General features: G+C 34.5%; 1 protein-coding gene across 1 annotated transcript in view; it reads right to left on the reverse strand.

Moving 5' to 3' along the window:
* Positions 1–709: 709 nt before the first annotated feature.
* The window catches only part of Prosalpha3 (proteasome alpha3 subunit), a 91,778-nt gene continuing 71,611 nt past the window's right edge, over positions 710–20,876 (reverse strand). Inside the window, exons 6-7 of the mRNA XM_090403439.1 lie at positions 16,313–16,436; positions 710–1,155 (exon numbers count right to left, since the gene is read on the reverse strand). Coding sequence (XP_090259565.1) covers positions 1,001–1,155; positions 16,313–16,436 — 279 coding nt within the window. The 3' untranslated portion in view covers positions 710–1,000. The remainder of the gene's footprint in view (positions 1,156–16,312; positions 16,437–20,876) is intronic.

A 20,876-nucleotide genomic window follows, 5' to 3' on the forward strand; every position in this document is an offset into this window, starting at 1 on the left:
TCTCACCAGTTTTGGTCTTTTTTGTTTCAGTCACCCCTATTATGTCGATCTGGTACTTATCTAATTCCTCAGCTAGCTCCATTTCTTTGCCATTCAGGCTTCTTATGTTGATAGTACTAATCTTTAACTCTGGTGATGTTGAGTTGTGGTGTGTTTTCAGGTTTGTTTAAGTAGCTGACATTTTATTGTTCACCCTGGTTCCCTGGCGAAAACAATGCGGGCCTTGTTTAACCGGGCGACGCCCCAGCCAGCATGAAATTTTGTCATGTTGTAAATGGCTTTAACGTTTCCCATTTATCTTTAGACCTTTCTATTCAAAAGCTTGAACACCTCGTATCAAAATTTTTCTGTTACATTAGAAAAATACTACCCTCACCCCCTTCTTCACTAACTAAACTTGATGTTTCAAATTTTGCAAAACATGCCCTGATGATTACGTATCATAAATGACAGATGAAAAAAATACAGCCCAAAAAAAGATGCCAATTTGGATTGTTGAATTTGCCAAGTTGAATTTGGACTGATGATTCCTGCAATAAGGGCAATCACCAACTACATGGTACTGAATTCAGCATCATTGCTGTCACCTGATTTATAAACTTCATAAGGCTGATTGATGCTTTAGGACTTAAAAAAAAAAAAAAAAAAAAAAAAAAAAAAAAAAAAAAAAAAAAAAAAAAAGACTCATGATGATAATAAGTTGATAAAATTAGTAGGCAGATCCATCTTTATTTTTGTCAAAATACAGATGTTAATTTTATAGAGTAATAGATGTAACATATAAGATATTAAAAACATATTCGGTATGTATATGTAAAGACGCGTCTGCTTTAACTGCAAATAGTGTATCAGATTATATTTGTGGTCTGTCAATTTCACTGAAAAGTATTTAGTCAAACTCACTGTATGACATGAAAAAAATAAAATAAAATAAAAATAAAATAAAAAAATAAAGTGAAAAGCTATAGCATATAGTTCAATTTATAATTTGATTTTTATGTTAACTTTTAGGCTTTTCTTTTTCCTTTTCTTTTTTTGCTGCTTCAGATTTTGACTCTTCTTCATCGTGTTGCTTAATTAAAATTTCCACTTCTTTAGGAGACAAGATTCGAACTTTAGTCTTGTTATTTTCTCTAGTTAACGTAGCCATTTCCACTAAAAAAAAAAAAAAAAAAAAAAAAAAAAAAAAAAAAAAAAAAAACAGAACATCAGATTAACCACATAAAATGCATTACATGTCATCACATTACTAAAGTTTAATGATTAAACAGTAATAACAATAGTATATTATATATGCTTCCAAAACATAAAAATAATATTAAAGCCTGGAAAACCTAATAATATTAACATTTCCAAACAGAAGCAGTATTATATTTGTTACATTAATTCCACCGTATATAAATATGTGTTACCACTTGACAATTTAAAAAAAAAAAATTTTTTTTTTTTTAATCTTTGGATACTGTTTATGTAATTATTTGGCACTGATTATGAAAATGAAAACAAAAAATTACACTACTTACAACACCCACAAATTCCATAGATTATTAGGTGTATTGTGGCCTCAGATTGTAATCATTACCGAGATCTGGAAGATATCTCACACATATCAGCATCATCTGTACACTAATATACACTAATCAGCATCATGTGTAAAAGGTACACTACTTTTAGTGAAGATAGAAAAGAAAGGAGATGATTTGAGCCCTGTTAAGGTAGAAAGTTATGAATGCAGTGTTAGTATATCAATAACTTCATTTGAAGTGAGTTTGAATCTGGTATGGGGGGGGGGGGGTGTCTAATAAAATCAAATACTGGTAACTGCATATAACACAGCATTGCTACAACATGGTTTCGCTCTAACATGGTTTGAGAATTGGAGAAAATCCCCATATAACACTGCATTCCTACAACAGATTCTCGCTCTAGCACAGTTTGAGAATTGGGGAAATTCCCGTATAACATGGGATGTGATGAGAGCTTTTAAGAGCAAGCACCATCTCATTCGATATTTTTCATTCGAGTGTGTGTATGTCATGTCAGATTTGCATACAGAATTTTAGAATTTATTAGAATTTTAAATTCATTTTGTTTGTGGAGTATTAAACATATTTTAAGACTTTCACTGTTTTCTTCTTTGTATGTATTATTGAACTTTTTAAAGAAGTGTTAAATATTCACAAAAAATGCCATTTTTTGTGAATTCATTTGTAGCCCTGAACAATGTCTGTTGGAAGTAAAAAAGTACCTCTTAAAAGATTTTTCATCTTGCTAGAATTAAAAATACAGATTTTGGATCATCTTAAAAAGGGAGAAAAAGTATCATATGTTGCAAAAACCTTGGATTTAAATGAAGCAACAATCCAGACCATACAGAAAAATGAACAGAAAATTATAGCTTCTGTTGTTGCAGGTTGTTCTATCTCCACAAACATGACAGCTCGTCCCAGAGCACCAATACTTCAAAAAACGGAAAAAGCTCCTAGTATCTGGATTGATGACTGCTCAGAAAAACAGATCCCACTAGACACCAATGTTATTAAACATAAAGCTTTAAAAATTTACAACTACTTAAAAGAAAATGGAGAATCTGCTATTAACCCTGACTTTGTTGTTAGTAAAGGTTGGTTCAGCTGTTTTAGAAAATGCTTTTCATTACGAAACATAAAAATACAAGGGGAAAGCGCATCAGCTGATAATGAAGCTGCCAAAACTTATCCAAAGGAATTGCAAAAAATTACTGAACAGGGTGGACATACAACAAATCAGGTTTTTAATGCTGACGAGATGAGCCATTGGTGGGGAAAAAAATGCCCAAGAGAACATTTATTTCAAAAAATGAAAAAGTTGCACCAGGTTTTAAAGCATCAAAAGACTGTGTAACATTACTTATGTGCAGTAATGCTTCAGGTGATCACATGGTAAAACCCATGCTAGTATATAAATCCCTCAATCCTTGCACAATGAAAAAACCTAAATAAGAAAGCTTGGGTAACTCATGATTTATTAAAAAAATTGTTTCTAAACTGTTTTGTATCAGGTGTGGAAAACTACTTAAAGCAGAAAAAAATCTAGATTTTAAAGTTCTACTGATACTGGATAATGCACCCAGTCATCCAAAAGATTTAAATCACCCAAATGTCAAAATAATTGACATTTAAAACTAATTAAATAAGAAAATCGTTGCAATGGGTTTTGAATAAAGTCGATGACGAATCCATTGAAGTCATGGAAACTTTTTACAATTTTGGACTGTATCAATCTCATAACTTCATCCATCAATGAAATAAAACTGACAACGTTAAATGCCTGTTGCAAAAATATGGCCAGTCAGTTCAAAGCGAAAATCTAATAGAGCCAGCAGAAAACACACAATGGATACAATAATAGAAGTTGCTAAGTCTCCAGGAGGGGAAGGTTTTGCTGATATGAATATCGAAGATATTCAAGAATTACTGGTGGAAGAAGAGACTGATGAAACAAATTAGGTGGAAATGGCATCTGATATAAACTAAATTAATTTAGAGGATGACAGCACAAATGAAACGATGAAGAAACATTTTACCCTAAGAAGCATAAAGAAAGGCCTAGACTTAGCCGAACAATTGGAGTTATATTTTCCAAATGAAGACCCTTCCACTGAAAGAAGCACAAAATTTAAGAGAGAACTTCACAAGTGCTTAGCTCCATACAATGAAATTTATAAAGATCTCTCAGCTAAAATAATCAAAAATAACAGATTTTTTGCAAAAAGTAGAGCATAGAACTCAAGATGCTGCTGAAGAAAGCTCAGAAGATGAGGATATTTTGCCAGAAAGAAAAACTCCCTCATTTAATGGTGCTTAGTAGTGATGACAAAGAAAACATCATGTAATAATATTAATATGTAATTATTATAATTACGGATATTATAGCCTGTTTTTGTTTAGGAGTGTCCCTTATTTTAAATACATTGACTTCTGATTAATGTAAGTAACAATAACAAAATAGCTACTAAGATATTCCACAAACCCACACACATCGGAAACTGCCTCCATTTCAATTCATACCACCCATATCCGTTAAAAAATCAGTCATCATATCACAATTTATCAATGCTCACAAATTCTCAACCAACAGTAATTATCTTAACATGGAATTAAAGTATTTAACACAGGTTTTCAAAAATCGCAACTATCCCACACATCTAGTAAGGTACGCAAACAGTACGGCAAAATCCTGTCACAATAATACAACCCAAACAGACTTCCCTACACATATTGTCATCAAATTGCCATACATCCAAAACACATACAAAGCCTACAAATACATTTTCAAGCACACGGACTATAAGCTAGTATTCACCACGAACCAAAAATTAGCAACTCTCCTAAAACCCACTAAATCTCTCACACAGAAAGAAATATTCAAACACCACAACGTAGTCTACAAATTTCCTTGTCAAAAAGACTGTGATGTCACCTACACTGGCTCTACAATTAGGTCTTTATGGACTAGACTACAAGAGCACTTCAGGGATTGCAATATTCCCATTCCGGAATATCTGAACACAAAAAAACATCGCAACATCAAAAAGAAAAATAAAACACAGAGAACAGGGAAGACAGAAATTGCAGCTCACGCCCTTGAACTGAAACATATCCCCCAAATCGACAAGGCCATAATCATAGACAAACAAGACAACGAAACAATGCTTAGAATATCTGAAACTATTGCCATAAAATGCGATGAAAATTCAATCAACGTGCACCGCCCCTACCTAATTTCCGAATGTTGGACGATCCAGAACTTACAAATTAAGCCATGCCACCAGCCATTTAGCGACAACAAATGCCTTTATTTGGCAGATTCAACTTGCAGTCTTGACATAGCCCTACAATCATTCCAAAAATGTTCAGTGATGGTCAGTCGACCAAAATGGTCCGCACTCCATTAACGCTCTTTCCTGCCCCACTTTCCACTGGAGATTTGAACGCCAAACATTCCGCATGGAACAGCAGAAATTCAAATATCAATGGCAAACTACTGAACTCATATACTACTACAAGAAACATGACCCACAGAACCAACACACTATGGAGCAACCGGCCATCCAGATGTACTTGATATAGCAATACTCAAAAACATTCCTCACAACTATCAAATATAAGCAGTTAACGACTTAAGTTCTGATCACAACCCCATCATATTGCAACTAGGCACCATACAAGATGAAACAGAAAACACCACCACCTTTATAAACTGGAAATAAGTAAACCCTTCCCCTTCTCCTCCCACCCAAAGCGCTCCTAAACACAATAATATATATATATATATATATTAATACAAAACCAAGGTTTCCAAATTTATTTTTCCCAGCGTCAAAACATCCCCCACGCTCCCTACACCCCTGTTATAAACAACCTTCAGCAGGATCATGAAATTGGAAGACATCCTAGTATCAAAACAAGGTATGTACAAAATTTTTCCACCTCTTTTATTCTGCTATAATTGCCTTCTATACTCACCCATAATGCCCTAAAATATATATACCCCTTTTTTGAGTAATAATAGCCAATGTATTTGAAATAAGGGACAATCCTAAACAAAAACAGGCTATAATAGCTGTAATTATAATAATAGTGTTTAAGAGGAGTAGCATGGGAATTTTCCCAGAAACTATACCTAATTAATATGTAATACTTTTGATCAATTATCATTTCTCTTAGTTATAAAAAGAAAACAGTATAGTGCTTTTAACTTTTGGAACCTAACACTGTTTTTTGTACTATTTCTTTGTTTCGTATAACACGAATTCACATAACATGACATTTTTTAGGAACCTAACGACCGTATTATACAGGAGTTACATGGTGGGTCAGTGGATCAGTTGCTGGTCATCATGAAATGCATTGGAAAAAATTGATGAGTAATCATTACGGTTGACTTCAATCATGAGAACAATCACTGGGTAACAGTGAAATCTCAGAATAATGAAGCTGCATTTATTGAGTTGTTGTGAGGCATCTTCCTCAAGCAGCATGTCACAGAAGGAACTTGAGGTTAATGATTGTTGGGCTTCATTATACTGTCGGAGGGGGTTTCAGCCAAGAAGGCGACTGTTCTGACCATGGTTGGTGAAAGTGTCATGTTGTACTAACCTGGGAAGTAGCTAAGCATATGGAAGTTCCATTCAGAAAAGGTTAGTTGTTTAGTTTCACTGTCCACATACTAGTTACTACAGGACACTGGTGGAAGATTTTCATTCAATTTAATATACAGAATATTACAAAAATTTGTCAAGCCATTGCTCTTTTTGTTTCAATCCGTTTGCAGAGGCACATAGGAACAAAATATGCACTGGCTGAATGAAATTTAATAAAATTTGGTATTTATGACATACACATAATTTCAATGAAATCATTTTTACTGGCAAAGCAATTGAAATTACCAATTCTGCACTGATTGGATGGAATTTAATGAACTCTGTATCTGTATTAAAATTTGTTGAATCATTTCAAATGGACCATTTGTAGGCAAACTTAGGCAAAACAAAATTATATATCTAAGCATACATACCCAAAAAAAAAGGGTTCATGTGTCATAAAAGAGCTAAACCAACTACATGAGAGCATTCTCTGAATAATATAAATTTGTTGCAGACATCTATAGTTCTTAAAAAAATAATAGGAACAATCAAAAATTAAACTTCGAGCAATTTCAAACTATCCTTGTTATGCAGCAAGTTGATTTGCTGGGATGGAAAGTACATAACAATATGACATACTATAAATAAAATAATTATATTCTTGCTTTCAACATTATTTTATCCAACTATGGGAAAAAGAAATTTGCAAAAAAAAAAAAAAAAAAACTATTGCTACTGCTATCTCCAATTTGAGTTTGTAAAAATATGGAAATATGACTTCTACCATTCAGTTAACTCTCAGTTCCCTAGGTTGAGTGTCCATTGACAAGAGCTCAATAAAGGTCAAAACTGGTCCAGGTAGTGATCCTTATGCATCATGCATGTCATTTCTGTAATCATGAAGATAAAATCAAACTTTTGTTTGCTCAAGCTTAGGTTAAAGGATTAATTCCTTCTCGAGTTCCTTCTGTGACCATAATGAAAACAATAATAATAACACCTATGTATACTTAGACACATATCTTCATTGTTAAACCAGTGCTAGGTTCAAGTCTACATGACAAGAATCTATCCTTGTTCCCAACCCCATTTTTTTTTTTAAATATTGGCAAAACAACCTTGAATATCATTTTTATTTGATCCAAAATATCAAATTCCATTAAATCTAGTATTTAGGATTATTATTTAAATTTAATATTACAATCAAACAATTTTAATAGCCACAGAAAAATTATGTCTATAGTATGTATACTAAAAATAGCGGTCACTATACAAGAATGAATTATGATATTAATGTACCTTTCTATGATTTGGAAACGACTACAACTTTCTGTGCCAAAAAATAAAAATAACCCCTTTTTTGGGAAAAAAAAAAAAAGAAAAAAGTATACAAATGGTATGGTCCTTGTAGAGGTTTATATTTATCAAAAGAACAATCAAAAATCCTAGGTTCAAGACTGCTACAGAAACAGAATTAACCAAAAATAAACTAAGAAAAAATTTTTTAAAAAAATTAATTTTTTTAAAAATTTTATTTTAATGAACATTGATATGGTATTTTGTGGTGACATCAATAACAAATGTCACCCATGATTAATGGCAATGAACCTTTTGAAAGAATCAGTAACTCAAAAAAATTGTTTTAAAGCAGTAATGTCATATCATAGAAATTCACAGTCCTTTGCCTGAACAATCAGGTCAGGTCTCACAAAATGTTACAGGCAGACTAAATACAAAGTTAAGTTTTCTTTGACTATTCAAAAAAGAAATGTTAGGCTTTACTATATGCATTATGTTGAAATATTACAATGCCCTTTACCCATGGTTTTTGAATAAAACAATGATGTGTGAACTATACTGCTATACGAGACAACCAGATCTACTTTAGAATCAACTACTGAGTTTAGAACCGAATTCATGAATGGATTCTAGAGTACATTCTGTTTGTCTTACACAATGTTATACGCATTTGTACAACATAAAAGACACATGGAGAACTTGACTATGAAAGATGAGTTTTTAAAGGATACCACACCAGTTTCCCATCAGTTTGTAACACTGATAAAATACTGCATTACCCAAAATCAGGTATGGGCAATGGCAAAAACTGATGGAAAGCTGAGGAGGCTACCCCAGCCAAGAAACTCAAAAAACTCAGGAAGCAAACACAGGGAAGCCAAAAGGGATACTCAGAAAGGTTATACAGAAATCTCAGCAGTCTAACATGGAAACAATCAAACAGGTTCATAGTCAGAAATTCAGATCAGCAAAGGAAGCTACAAAAAAAAGAGCAGAATGGTCTTAGTTCCTATAGAAAAGCATCTGCACATAAGGCAAACATCAAGCATGGTAAACAATATTGGTGTGAACACCACTGTGACTGGTTCACAGAACCTTGGAAGAGTTTATAATATGGAGTGACAAATTGCTACATGCTTTCCTAATTGGATGCGCTTGAGCACACATCAGCCACACTGGTTTATTATTTACTGGTTTGGAGCTGTTTCTCAGTGTGGGCTCAGACTTGTAGTAGCTAGAGGTGATGAATGCAATAGCTATGCAATACTTCCTTCACTGTAAGTTTTACATAATGTCTCTTTCTACACAACCAAATGGGAACAGACAGGGCCAATCATTATGGTATTTTTACTTCTGACAAACTGCCAAAGGAATGTAATAAGGATCTCTTCACAGTACTAAATCTGCACAGTGTAAATAGAATCAGTTCCATTTACATTATATAAACAGTACAATACATCGGACTCAAGTAACATAAGGCTAGTATGTTATGTTTATTAATTGTATGTTTTCTGTGGCCTGTCTTGACTGGATGGTAGTCAGATCTGAGTTTGAACTAATTGTTTACCACTCAAAAGTCACTGTTTTCATTCTACTCAGTATATTATAAAGGTGTTCATCAGGAAATGATCTGAATAAATTATGGCACTATAAATACATGTACTCCTCTCAGCAATGAGATCTCTTTCCTAATAATAACTATATTTCCTAGACAATCTTCTAACTGCTAAGTAAGAATTAAAATGGAAACAAAGAGAAAAATTTCTTTCTTTTCAAACTATCACAAATTCACATGGTACTTTTAAATTTCAAAAATAAACTTACTTGTAAAAAGCAATAATCATTATGTTTGTTGTGGTACACATTACTGTTTATTCAAATAAACAGAATATTAAACAAGTGCAACAGCCATGATAGTAGTCATGTATAATGTCTGACCTTATTAATGCATGGTAGATAATAAATTTTCTACTGGAATAGAGTGTTGGGGGTTTCATTCTGGAAATGAATGCAGTTTCAGGAGAAAATCAACATTGATCTGTTATGACCAGAGAATACTGTTTTAAGCCAGACAGAATAACAGTCATGTATCCTCAAGGATACTATGATAATCATACAAATGTTGACATTACCATTGGCTTTCCAGTGACATTTCATCCAAATTAATTTACATAAGGCCTTGCCATTATGCACTCATACATTTCAATCTTCTAAGGCAGTGCTTCCCAAACTGTGGGCCGCAGCCCCCTTGGGGGCCGTAGGTTTTGTTGAGGGGGGCTGTGAAATAATGAAAACAAATTTAAAATGTTTTAAGACTAAGTAGATTTTTTTCATTTTAAAAGAAACGTATTTAACTTTTATTATTTATTATTTCTTTTTTGTTATTTTTTATATTTTAATGGAAAAATTCACACATTGGTGTTGGTTCACAAACTTTGCTTCCTGGGTATTTCGGCGCTTAATGAATATTAGTAAATATTGCTTATTCATATGTTTCATTTCAAAGCAGTGGTTAATTGTATTTACTTCGAATGCTCTCCGGGGAAGCTCCAAATCTTCCTGTCCCTTTCTTCACGCGTTCGTAATCAGGGACTGTTGATATTGACTTTATATACATATCAAAACTCGTTTTATATTATCACTGTCATCCGAGCTAGTTTTCTGTTACCAATAAAAGTTTCGCATATACTTCACACATGAAAAAAAGCTTAAACAAGTTCATGTGGAGAGATAGTAACTCGCTTGCAGTGGTCCTCCCTACCAGCCACTATACTGCAGAGGCAATAAAAACAAATACTTTTATTATGCCAGTGAATAAGGTATGAGGAGTCTGTGTAATATATTTCTCAACAAATAGTGCAATTAGAGACAACTGGGATAAAAACACACTAATTAATGAATCACATGTCCTCTCATACAGAAACTATGCTGTATAGACTGAAACAAAAAACGATATGTTGCATGGGCAAACACAGTATCTAACTAAAAACTATTGTTATTAATTTGATGTGTGTGAGTTCGATTTCCCAAGGCAGCAATAAAATTCAACCGAACGTGTTAAAATTCGTAAAAGTGTTAAAACTAAGTAATATATATAATGAATGTTATGGCAGTTTCACATATGGAATTCGGTTAACAGAGTTAGCATTTCAACTCAATTGCCAGCTATGCTTTTATCTTTCGGTTGCGTGATCTTTTGTTAATACCGCACCAATCATATGCATGTTTTAATAACCTGCCTTTGCTGTCTGTTTCGCGTTAGGCTTAATTACCATAAAGGGAGAAAAGTTACAAAAGAGAAAAATGTTCCTGGTCTGAGATTCCCTTATTCAGGTAATATTCACTAATTTCATGTTATCAGTCTGTGGTGTGCCCGTATCGGTAAATGGTGATATTATTTGATCTATTCTACGTTAAAAAATTTAACCCTGAGATGGATAAGTGGCTGATAAAAAATAAAAAAAAATAAAAAATCCTGCAAACAATCAGAAGAAGCAGAAACAGATTCAAAAAAAAAAAAAAGGAGTATTTCATATTTTACCAGAACAGCCTGCATCGTCTTCAGAACCAAACGGTAAGAGGTAAAAAATGTAATATATGCATTTGATTTTTGCAATATTCGCTGTGTATGTTTTGTATTGAATATAAATACAATAAATATTATGATAATATATCTCTCTATTACGATTTTTTTCCCGAGGGGACAGTGAAATATTTTAATTTTTGCAAATGGGGCCCCGACATCCAGAAGTTTGGGAAGCACTGTTCTCAGGCACAACCAAACCATTAATATTGTCAGATCATGGTCTTTCTCTGAGTCTGCCCCACCCTCTGCTCCATCTTGAATAATCCGAGCATAACAACTGTTCTGTTAACCTTTCCTCTCCCATTTTGTTTAAGTGATCATACTACCCCAAAGGGGCCCTGTATGATTCCCACCCACAAAAGGCTTTTGTAAACCTATAGTACATTAGTATCATGAGTAGGTTAAGGATTTTTTCCATATTTTTGTAAACCTCAAGCCAGTGAATTTCAGCTCCCACCTACAGACAATCATAAATACCAATGTTGGTTCAAATATCAATATTTGAACACATTGGTTGCAGAGTAGATATTTGAACAGTCATTTATAACCCAGTTTAATGGTTTGCCTAATTTTACTCTTATTCCATACAAATTTATTCAGATGGTATACCACCATACTAGCTCTGCTTGATTTCTATTTTCATATTTAATTTATCTTCACTAAAAAATTGTGCTTAACCAGCAAAAATGTTTTACTTGTTCTATAGGCTTTACACTGGGAATGCAGTTGATGTTCTTCATGTTCCTGCCTAATTTTCTAGTTTGTTTTTTTACAGAAAAAATTAAAGATGCCAAGACATTATATTTCTGTTTAATCCTTTATCCAAGTGTAAGCAAAACAAAGTTTACTAGTGAAGTATCTTCATGACTAGGATACTTGTATAGAGGCCAGTGACTTTTAGCATTCTATAATGCAAATCATTCTTTCAGGGTGTGTATAATGCTATGCATTATGGGAAGGGCCACAACACAGACCAGTTTCAATCTTCATTGAGGACTCATTAGAAATGATATGTTTAAATATGCTTAACTACCAACTGAATTTCTAAACAGAAATTCAGCAGGTACTTAACATTTTATGAACTTTGCACGTTCTCTAAATTTTCTAAAAAGATATTTAATCAAATTAAATATAAAAATTGTGGGAAAATTCATGTAAAAAACTTAGTTAATGAAAAATTTTGCAAGTCTCATAGGCATCTTCAGTACAGGATTATATAATGGCAATTAAATAACATCACACAATTCTAAACAGTACCACCTAAGAGTAGCTAATATAAGACAACTAAATATGGTCAATAATTTCCTAACTTGAAAACACACATGCATAAATAAAGTTAGGAAAGATTACCATATTTAAAAAGTACTATCTCCCTTAAAAGAGATAGACAGACCATAAGATCTCTTTAAGTTAGGACAACAAAGTAGTTTTGTACATTTCTTTATAAAGACATTCTATGAGGAAATAACTTTTATGAAGAACTCGTCTTGTTCCAATAAACTCTATATTTAGTACTAATAGCATGCTCAGCAAGTCCAAACTATTCAGGCTCATGGTATTTATTAATCCAGTAGGAACTTTTAGTATTCCAGAATGCAAATCATCCTTTCGGAGTGTGTATAATGCTATGCATTATGGGAAGGGCCACAGACCAATTTCAACCTACATTGAGGACTCATTAGAAATGATATGTTTAACTAAGACTTGTCTAGACCAGTGGTTCCCAACCCTTTTTCACTTGTGTACCCCTTGTTTCTAAATACTGACACTTTTGTTCAGTGCCTATTTTAATGTAAAATTGTTATTTTATTTGTTTTTCTGCCATTAGTGATTATTTTTCGTGTACCCCTGAATGGTCCAACAGATACTCCCGGGGATATACGTGTACCACCGGTTGGGAACCATTCTTCTAGACGAAGAACAATGTGATTTTTATTTATTTATTATTATTTTTTTTTAAAGTTAGGAAATTATTGACGATATTTAGTTGCAAGAAGCAGTAAAATTTTATCCTTTAGTTTAACCACTTTTATGAAGCCTTGTGTATGATTTGTAATCACACTGATACTTGTCCTTCATGATGTCTTTCACTTTTGATCATGACATGAAATCACTGGGCAATATAAGCTACGTATCCACCGTTTTTCAGTTAGTTCAATGGTGCAAAGTTTTGTATTCAATTCTAAAAACTTTTCAAGTTCCCTAGTATCGTTTTTGTTTGACATGGATTCATTCGCATCACTCTTTTTCTTTTCAAAAGGATATCCATAACAAGGTAAACAGTTAGGAGTGCTTCAAGGTTAAAGCTATATAACCGAGAAGAGACCTCCACATAGCCTTTAAAGGAATGCAGAGAACCGACCAGGGCTTCTGATCTAACGTCCAATCCTCACTCTGTTAGGTATCTTATGTTGGGCACATATACGAGAGGTTGCCTGGTCAACCTATAGTACATTAGTATCGTATATGGGTAGTGTTGGGAAAGGAGAAACTTGTTTACATTTGATTTAAAAGTATATGTTGTATTCCTTGGAAAATATGTCGGGGAAGACTATTCCACAGTACCGCAGTAGCAGGGATGGAGGAAAAGAAACTTGTTCTGTGGGTTTAAAGGTATACTGTGAAAAGATGTTGGGCAGCAGCTGTACGTGATCCAATGGGCTTAGTACAGAGTGGGGGAATTATTGATGCTGTTTCCGATGAACATTTCCCATGGAAATATTTATAGAATATACAAATCGCAGAGACAAAGCGTCTTTGTGAAAGTGAGGGGAGTGAGTTGGTGAGAGATAGGTCATTTATCAGTCTAATTGCTCTCCTCAGCATTGAGTACCTACCTGGATACTGAATGAACGAAGATGGGCTGGCAATTTGGGATTTAGCCGACCAAATTGTATTTTTATTGGCTTAAACCAAAATATAAAATGATGGTACAACATGATAGAATTTCATGCTGGCTGGGGCATTGCCTGGTTAAACAAGACCCTGGTTGTTTTTGCCAGGGAACCAGGGTGAACAGCAAAAAAAAAAAAAAAAAAAAAAAAAAAAAAAAAAAAAAAACCTATAACACAAATGTGAGGGTAAAGAGGTTTTGGAGAAAAGTATATTATTAACAAGTTTCTTGAAAAGCATGTAATGCATCAAGAAAAACAGTATGGGTAGGGCTATTCTAAAGAGCAGAGATAGACGGAATGAGAGAAGACTATGAGAAGTTAGATTGATATATTTCGAGTTGAAATGTGTGGGGATATTGACCAGTGGCTGCTCATGTACTTACATTAGAGGAAAGGGAGGAATCATAATGGCTAGTCTGGTGAAGCACCATCCAAGAAAGCCACAATGCAGAAATAGATAACCTATGAAAGAGGGGTTTATCTAAATAAGACACACTTCTTCTGTATATGATCAAGAATTCTTAGGGAGGTTTTGGGTGCACCACTCCAAATATGTGAACAATATTTTCTATAAGGTCAGTCAGATTTTGAATTCATAAAGTGCTAGGAGTTCAGTAGGAGAAGAGAAGTAGTGTTAAAAAAAATAAAATAAATAAAATTTTTTTTTGGAGGCCGAAACATCTATGAATGTAATTTGGTTATGCCAGAATAAATATCAAAACCAGCACAAGAAAGGAACTGTTCTGACTGGAAATTGGAACATTATCAAAAGTAAGAAAGAATGAAGTACCTTTCTTCTGGTTAATAAAATAGAACTGTTTTGATAGCAATGAAATTCACTGTATTATCTTTGCCAAACTTGGGAATGCTACTTAGGGAAGATCTTGAAGTTAAAATAATTTGAGTCACCTGCAAGGTTCCTTGAATGAAGAGTAATGTCATCAGCAAAACTTTGGATAAAATTTGCAGAGAGAAGGTCATCAGAAATGGATGAGTATGTGTGTGAGAGAGAGCACAGAATCCTGTATTTCGACACTGATAAAGAAATCAGATGAGAGGAAGCCATCTACCATGGCACATAATAAATGACAAAACAGGAAACTAACAATCCAATGACAAAGGGCAAGAGGAGAGAGTAAGTGGTAAGGAGACACTGAATGAACTGGAAATAGTTAAGTTGGAAATACTCTCAAAAGTGACGGAGAAGGTTAATGACCTCTATCATTTTCGAGAGCACTTGGTATGCCAAATGAGGATGAGCTTACACAAATGATACAGGATGGATGTCAATTCCAAGGCACAAGTTTTTAGCACAACTGGGAGAGGGGGGGGGGATACAGGAATACTATTTGGATCAAGAGTCATATCAGTATCCATGTTATATGAGTATTTTTTAAGTACCTCTGACAAAAGATCAGAGATCTGACTTGCTTGTCTAAACAAGAGTCAAAGGAAAAGACTAATGCCAAGAGGCCTGCTTTTTCCTGTGATACTATTGTTCCACTGGAATGAGAAAGATGGAAACATGATGGGGCAGAGGTCTAGTCAAAAAAAAAAAAGTCTAGCTTTCTTAATGGACTAACAGATTCAACTATCATCTGAACAGGAGTCAAGTCCAGTACATTTTGCCTCCAAATGTACTGGAATTGTTTACGAACCATAAAACCTTCAAAAAATTTGGAGCAATGATTTTTTTTTTTAAATAGTTATGTGCTGTAGTATAAGCTAAGTGAAAAGCAGGAGTTTCTGACTTGATCCATTAAATATATGCTGTATTTTATCATGGACTGCAATGGCACATTTCTTAAAGAATCAGGGTTTGGATAAAAGTCAGGAAAGGGGAGGGTGCAGTCAAGTGGGGAATGAAGGAGGCTTTCCCTTCCATTGAGGATTATTTCAGGTATTTAGTCAGGGTGTATGTTTGAACTGTGAAAGTAGGCACAGTAAACAGACACCACTGAAAAGAGGCACATAAGTCTCAAAAGCCATCCCACTTGGCATCATTATAATGCAACAGGGACAAGGCTGAGAATGGATGGAGAAGATTGATCTGAACAAAAGGAGATGTAGATGAGGTTATGGTCAGAGTTGTCAAGAGGAGAGAGCAAACACTTACACAGTGTATATGGAGTGGAAGAGAAGATGGTTAAGAAAAGGTCCAGAGTCTTGGAAGAATGAAGATCATCTGGTGTTTTAAATGGCAGGTTAATAATTTTGTATTAGACCATGATTGATAGCAAACAACACTGGACATCCCCCACCCCTGCAATCATATATTTAAATATATACATAAAAAAGGTTGACAAAGATGATTATTTTGTTTATAATGTAATCCAATAAAATGTTATTAAATAGCTTCTTCCTCTGCAGAGTTAATTTTTTCTCCCCCATAAAAGTCTTACTTACATTTGTCAGCTGTTAACTTAGTCATGTCCAATGTCTTGCTAAGTACCTTAATAGATAACTGCAATGCATCCTTAAGAGTGGTCTGTCCTTCTTTATATTCTTGTTTCAAGATAGATACAGCAGCCTACTCAGAAAAAAATTAAATACTGCATGCATATATATAATAATTACTAAAATATGATTTATAATCTACATAGTGAACATTAATGGTCATTCATAAGTGAGAGATACAAATATGATTGTTAATTATAATACAAAAATATAAATCTTTACAGGCATAATCATTATGTATCATATACAAGCAACATCAGTTCATGTATGACATCTGAAATTTTTAGTGATCTGTAAATTTAGGCAAAAATAAAATGACACACACACACACTGGAGAGAATAGTCTTCCAGAAATAGTGAACATCCCCCACCCCTACAATCATATATTTAAATGTATACATAAAAAAGGTTGACAAAGATGATTTTTTTGTTTATAATGTAATCCAATAAAATGTTATTAAATAGCTTCTTCCTCTGCAGAGTTAATTTTTTCTCCCCCATAAAAGTCTTACTTACATTTGTCAGCTGTTAACTTAGTTAAGGTTTGATCTTTAGTGCAGGATATGTGAAGAAGTTGCTCAAGGGATCAAAGCTAGATAAATGAAAGACCTTAACAAAAACCTTTAAGGAATATCGAGAATAGACTAGAGCTTCTGATATAATGTTCAATCTTCATCTTAGCATCGCATACTGTTAGAGGATCCACTGGGCACCGAACAAAAATGGCTGTCAATTTACAACTTTGCTGACCAATCTGCATTCTCTATTGGCTGAAACCAGAAACAAACATGATGGTACAATGAGATGAAATTTCAGGGCAACTGCAGTGTTGTCTAGTTAATGAAGCCCTCACTAAAAAAACTCAGTGTCAAAAGAAGTGAAGATAAGCACCACCAACATAAATATTAACAAAAAGATGTCAAACTTGCAGAAGAACTAGAGAAGCATAACCTGGACATAACAGTCATTATTAAGCTTTTAACTTATCGATCTGAGAGATGCTTTTCTCCTCAACAAATATGAGAGACACTGTGTGCTAGAGTGATACTATGCAACCAACGGTAAGGCATGATTTAAAAAATTTGAAATAAAAAGGGAAACCAAGAGTGTGTGGAATGTGAGAGAGAAATTACTGCTTCTCATTAATCAGAGTAAGAATCTCTCAAAATTTAACTATGGAAGACAGTATGACTGTCTTCCATACATATTACATGGTGGTGTAATAGTGCTTCAGCACTTTTTGAACAAATGTTATTAAATAGCTTCTTCCTCTGCAGAGTTAATTTTCTTTTCCCATAAAAGTCTTACTTACGTTCAAACTTGAAATAATAACACTAATGTCACAAGCAGGTCTTCGACTAGAGGATACTGTGGTCAGTCACACGGAGTTTTGCCAGATCAGATTTTGGACGATTTTTATGGAAGGTAAGACGGTTGTTCCGGCAGTCATTTAACATAAAGACCTAGAGGATACTGTGGTCAGTCACACGGAGTTTTGCCAGATCAGATTTTGGACGATTTTTATGGAAGCTAAGACGGTTGTTCCGGCAGTCATTTAACATAAAGACCTGCTTATCCATAATAAGAAAGAAGGCAATCACACTGAACTTAAAAATATTGGAGGAAGAGGGTAGGGGGGCTGTTTTTTCCTCGTTGAAGTTTAGTGTAGAAAAGACATCTCAAGTAAAAACCAACTAAATTTATTTAGCCAATTAGATTAGTAAGCCAATATTTCACCTTGGTCAGTCTGTGTCTGTTGGTGTGACTGCTAGCATGCGTATTTCTTTGTGCTCATGAAGATGCTTGGTGAAAGGCAAGATACTACAGCCCAACTGATGCTCTCTACAGGTGTAATGATGTAATCTTATTGAAGATCTCCCAGTTTTTTTAGGAAACAGAGGCAGCTGAATTTGTAAAGATTTGAAGAATGTTATAGTACTATGGTGGATTCTAGAAATATTATTATTATTATGTAGCACCTCTAGGGAGTCCGAAGACTCATCGAGGGAGGGCATCTACCTTCAACTTTCCATCTCCACCAACTGCGATTACCTTCATCATCTACACCAATGCCATCTACCGCTGACCACCACTAGCATATTCACAGACATCCATACCCATGGCAGGATTCAAAAACACAGCCTTTTGGCTAGAGAGCGGATACGCTAACAGTACAGCCAGTGACAAAAGTAAATTTATCTTAATAGTCTACTGACATCATAATCAGGTTTGACACTCAGTTCCTATTTTTCTAGAGTATACTTCTTGCTGACACACTCCAATTTTTACCACAGAAGTTCCTTCCAGACCTAGCTGAACTGTTTATTTTTGCCATTCACTCAGGCTGCTTCATCTGCAAAAACAAACACTACAAGCATCCCCATTCTGATATTTGCCCATATCACTCTACTTGCTTGCTATTCAACATTAATTTCGCATTTAATGTTGAATACTATGGCTACTCCTTGTTTTCCTTGATTGTCATTGCCTGAATATAACATTTTGTATTTATTGCTCAGAAAGGTCTCACCAGTTTTTGACATTTGTTCCAGTACTCCTATTATATCAATCTGGTATTTATCTAATTCCTCAGCTAGCTCCATTTCTTTGCCATTCAGGCTTCTTATGTTGACAGTACCGATCTTCAACTCTGGTGATATTGAGTTGGGGGTGTGTTTTAGGGTTTGTTCCAGTAGCTGACTTTTCGCTACTGGAACAAAACCCTGTTCGTCCTGGTGAAAACAACGCAGGCCTTGTTTAACTGGGCGATGCCCCAGCCGGTATGAAATTTTGTCATGTTGTATTTTGGTTTAAGCCAATAAGAATACAAGTTGGTCTGCTAAACCCCAAATTGCCAGCCCATCCTCGTTCGTTCAGTATCCAGGTAGATACCCAACAGGGTGCACAACGAGAAGGTGAGGATTGAACATTAGGTCAGAAGCCCTGGTCGGTTCTCCGCATTCCTTTAAAGGCTATGTGGAGGTCTCCTCTCAGTTATACAGCTTTGACCCTTAAGCATCCCCTCACAGTACCTATATATAAATTATGCAATAATATATATAATTTATGCAAGTATACTTGAGAAATAGTTAAGGATTGTGGAAGAGAAGCTTGGTGAAGAACAAGCTGGATTCAGACCAAATAGAAGCTGTCAGGGTCAGATTTTTACTTTATAACAAAGTTGAAAAATCATGGGAATATGAAAAAGATCTGTATTTAAGTTTTGTAGATCTGGAAAAGACATATGACAAGTTCCCAAGAGAAAAGCTATTCAAAATGCTACAGTTATATGGTATCATTGGGGCATTATATCAAGCAATACTTATTCTTTATTTGAGTTGTAAGTCAGCAGTAAGAACTGAAGGGTGGAAGATGGCTTGATGCTAAATCTGGTGTCAGACAAGGTTGTACATTATCCACTCTGTTATTCATTATCTATATGGATCACATTATGAAGGAAAGTGGTATTAAACCTGATATCAAAATTGGAGATGCTAATATCGGCTCTTTGCTTTATGCGAATGATGCTATACTTCTAAATAAATCCGTTAAAGGTCTGCAAGATTCTCTGATTAAATTGAATAACTGTTGTAATAGATATGGTATGAACATCAGCAATAACAAGACAATTGTATCCTATTTCTTCAGCCATATGGTTGGTGGGGATAGTTGTATGTTACCATACTAGGGAGATGATTAGGATCAAGGTGGTTTCCGTTGCCTTCCTTGACGAAGTATATTTTATGACTGTAGACATGTGTCAATGGACTGGTTTGTCTGTTTTGAGGGATGAAAAACCAGAGTTACTGGGAGGAAAAAACTCTCCACCTTCATATGAGACCAGCTAACTCACCTTTAATTGAAAGAGACCAGATAAAGGTTCCCCACATCACTGACGGGAATCGAACCCAGGTCTTTCTGACGAAAGGGCTTCGTCTATACTGACTGAGCTATGGAGGCTCCTGACAAATAAGACAATGACAATAGGCAGAAGCATTGAAAATATCAACTGCATTGTGAATGGAGAACCTATAGAACAAGTAAAACATATCAGACTTAGACATGATTTTTAATGAAGACGGTAAATTAAATATGGAAAGAGACAACAGAATCAACAAAGCTGGTAGTAGGAAGTCAACTAAAGCTGGGTTAGAAATAAAACACTTGACCAAAGACCATAGATATGAGAGTCCTGAGAAAGGTTAGGGGCATGAACAGATGGCATCAATGGCAATATCATATTAAAAATGAGGATATTAAGAAAGAACTTGACATTGTTAGCAGAGCTAATCTCAGGTGGTATGGTCACTTAGACAGAATGGGAGAGGAAAGATTAGTAAAACAAGTGTTTTCTGCCAGGTTGGCAGGAAAAAGACTCGAAAGAAGACCAAGATATAGCTGGATTGATATAGTAAAAAGTGCATTGATAGAAATATAAGATGTCGGAGTCTTGACATGTAACAGATTGATTCGGAGGAAAGAAAAAAGAAAGAGATAGAAAGTTAGTAATGAT

Source organism: Typopeltis vanoorti, chromosome 14 (assembly GCF_054136105.1).
Source record: "Typopeltis vanoorti isolate ZY-2024b chromosome 14, IOZ_Tvanoo_1.0, whole genome shotgun sequence".
NCBI lineage: Eukaryota > Metazoa > Arthropoda > Arachnida > Uropygi > Thelyphonidae > Typopeltis > Typopeltis vanoorti.